We start from the raw sequence: 2,663 nt of genomic DNA, 5'->3' as shown, positions 1-2,663 counted from the left end.
GGTTCGATTCCGGTCAAGGGCAGATGCCAAGGGTTACAGGCTGGATCCCCAGTGGAGGGCGTGCAGGAGGCGGCCGATCAATGATTCTCATCATTGATGCTTCTCTCTCTTCCTCTCCCTTCCTCTCTGCAGTCAATAAAAATATATTAAATAAATAAATAAAACACTGGTGGGTAAAAGAAACCAGGTTCCCTCTTTGCAGCAGCCACCCCTTCCACCCGCCCTTTAAGCTGCCTGGTAATCTCGTCTTCACTTTCAGAAGTTCCACAGTAATCGTCTGCCAGGTATAATGGCACAGGGAACTCTGCCTGCCTGGCAGGGTGGTTAGAATCGCTCCGGAATCCGGGACCGGGACCGTGGCCAGGGAGGGACGGGAGCTCCCCTGGCCGGCCGGCCGGGAAGTCTGGCTTCCGCACAGCCCCAGGCTCCTGACACCCAGCTGATCCCTCCGCTCCCAGGGCTCCCCGTGGAGTCATTTCCGGGACGGACATGTCCTGACAGGCTCCCAGCAGGCGGAGCCCAGCTGCACAGGCAGGGGAAGGGGAGCAGGCAGGGCCTCCCCCAGCCCTCAGGGTGAGACCAAGGCCAGCGCTGGGCGGCCCTCCCTGACCCTCCGGATTCCGCCAGGCCGGTTCCCGAGCCCGAGGCCCTTCCCAGAAGCCACTGCTCCGCCCTCCGCCCGGGGAGGGGGCCGCTGCCAGAGGCCTGCGGAGCCCAGGTTTTGAGGGCGCCTGGGCCTGCGAGAGGAAGGGGCGCGGCCGCCGTTTCCGGAGCTGGCAGAGGCGCGCTTTGCGGTCAGTCTTCCAGGAGGGAGAAGAGAGCGTGTTTAACGCCGCATCCCGGCCGGAGGAGGAAATGCCAGGGAGCGACAGCTGATGGGAGCGCGGGGATCAGACCAGAGAGCCGGGCCAGGGGAGTCGGACACATGGCTCCCTGTCCTCGTTTTTGTTTTTAAAGAATGTTTACGTTCCTATTAGGAGGTCTGTGTGCCTCAGGACCTCTCAGGAGGGGGCGCCGGGGGCAGAGGGCACCCCTGCTTCCCGGCCGGGAGGGGCCCGGGGCCCAGCTGCTGTGTGCAGGCTTCCTGCCATTCCCTGATCCTCAGCCACGGACGCCACGCCGAGTACGCCGCCCCGCCGAGTACGGCGCCCCGCCGTGAAATGCAGACTCAGCTCTCACGGGCCTCATTCTCCCACCCCCTCCGCTCGGCACAATCACACTGAAGCTTCCAGTGAGAGTCCTTTTCCAGCTCCAGTGAGATTTAACCGACGTGCAACACTGTGGCTGAGCGCCAACCTATGGACCCGGAGGTCACGGTTCCATTCCCGGTCAGGGCACAGGCCTGTGTTGCAGGCTCGATCCCCAGTGTGGGGCATGCAGGAGGCAGCCGGTCCATGATTCTCTCTCATCACTGATGTTTCTCTCTCTCTCTCTCACCCTCTCCCTTCCTTTTTGAAATCAATAAAAAAAATTTTTAAAACAAACATACAAAACAAAAGAAAGGCGGTGCCTGCTCCGGACGTGAGCCATCCCCACTCCACTCTCCTCCCCCAGGAGCTCCCTGTTATCTGCTCGCGTGGTCTCGGAGATTAGAGGGGGGGCTGGCCCAGCAGGGACTGAGCTTCCTGTCGGCGTCCGGCCTGTGCCTGTCCTGGCCGGTCCTCTTTAGCCCGAGGTGCTACCATTGCCCCACGTGGAGAGTCGCCAGACAGGTAGGGTGAAGGTGCGTGGGTGCGTGTCCTCGGGCACCGTGAGGTCATGGGTGTGAACACTGCAGAGTCACGGGAAGCACAGGCAGGAAGCCACTCGCTCGCACACACGGGAACAGGAGCTTTAGGTCAGCCCTGCCTTCCAGCTCTCTCCCCTCCCGTCTGGCTTCCTGCGGGATTTTCTATCTCAAAGAGCTTGGACCTGTGGCGGACGGAAGGGACACCATTTCTTTTCCCACCAAATAAGCACCCAGAGTTTTGGCTTCGTGTAGCTCTTGCCAGTCCCTTTGAAGGGGTCACGTCCAAACTGCAAAATTCCTCTGAGTCGCACAATGTGACGACACAAGCCAGCCAGCAGGGGCAGCGGGGGCAGTGGGGCGGCTGGACCTACCTGTTAAAGTAGCAGGCAGCCACGGCCCCCGCCACCGCCATCTGCTGGCAGGCCAGGATGAAGTCGCTGGTCCAGAGGAGGCCCAGGAGGTGGTACCCCCACAGGTAGCGGAGGCCTGAGAGAGGCTGGTACTCCACCCGTCCCCCTGCGGTGACCTGGGCCGCTCCTAAGGTTAGAGCACAGACATGCTCACACCAGCACCGTACGAGAACCGACCCACAGGCCCACCTCCGCCCCCCGCCCCCGGCCTCTGGCATCCATGAAACAAACGCCCCAGTAACGTGTCAAGTGCCCGACCACCCTAATGTAAGATCCCCACTGCAAAACGAAGCATTCCGATCACATTTAACTTACGGACACAGTGACCCGTAACTGCAGTGACGGGTAGTGGACCATGAGCAGGACACACGGCGTCCACCTTCCTATTCACCCCACTTTGCGGGGTGAACACGGAGGTTCGGAAGGGCCACAACCTTTCGGACTCGAGATTCGCGGGAGGAGAACGGGAAGCCACGCTCCCTAGGCACTGAAACCCATCTTCCTCCAAACCGCCTTGTGAGACA

At 61.1% G+C, this 2,663-nt stretch overlaps 1 protein-coding gene across 1 annotated transcript in view; it reads right to left on the bottom strand.

The window, feature by feature from the left end:
* The window catches only part of SLC44A3 (solute carrier family 44 member 3), a gene marked incomplete at its 5' end in the record, with an annotated part of 48,833 nt that overhangs the window by 14,761 nt on the left and 31,409 nt on the right, over window positions 1–2,663 (bottom strand). The window contains one exon of the mRNA XM_006762920.2: window positions 2,101–2,266. Within this exon, the coding sequence (XP_006762983.2) occupies window positions 2,101–2,266 (166 nt within the window). The remainder of the gene's footprint in view (window positions 1–2,100; window positions 2,267–2,663) is intronic.

Source organism: Myotis davidii, unplaced genomic scaffold (assembly GCF_000327345.1).
Source record: "Myotis davidii unplaced genomic scaffold, ASM32734v1 scaffold217, whole genome shotgun sequence".
Taxonomy (NCBI): domain Eukaryota; kingdom Metazoa; phylum Chordata; class Mammalia; order Chiroptera; family Vespertilionidae; genus Myotis; species Myotis davidii.
The sequence above is the reverse complement of the archived record's forward strand: the minus strand, read 5'-3'. Positions and strand labels throughout refer to the sequence as shown.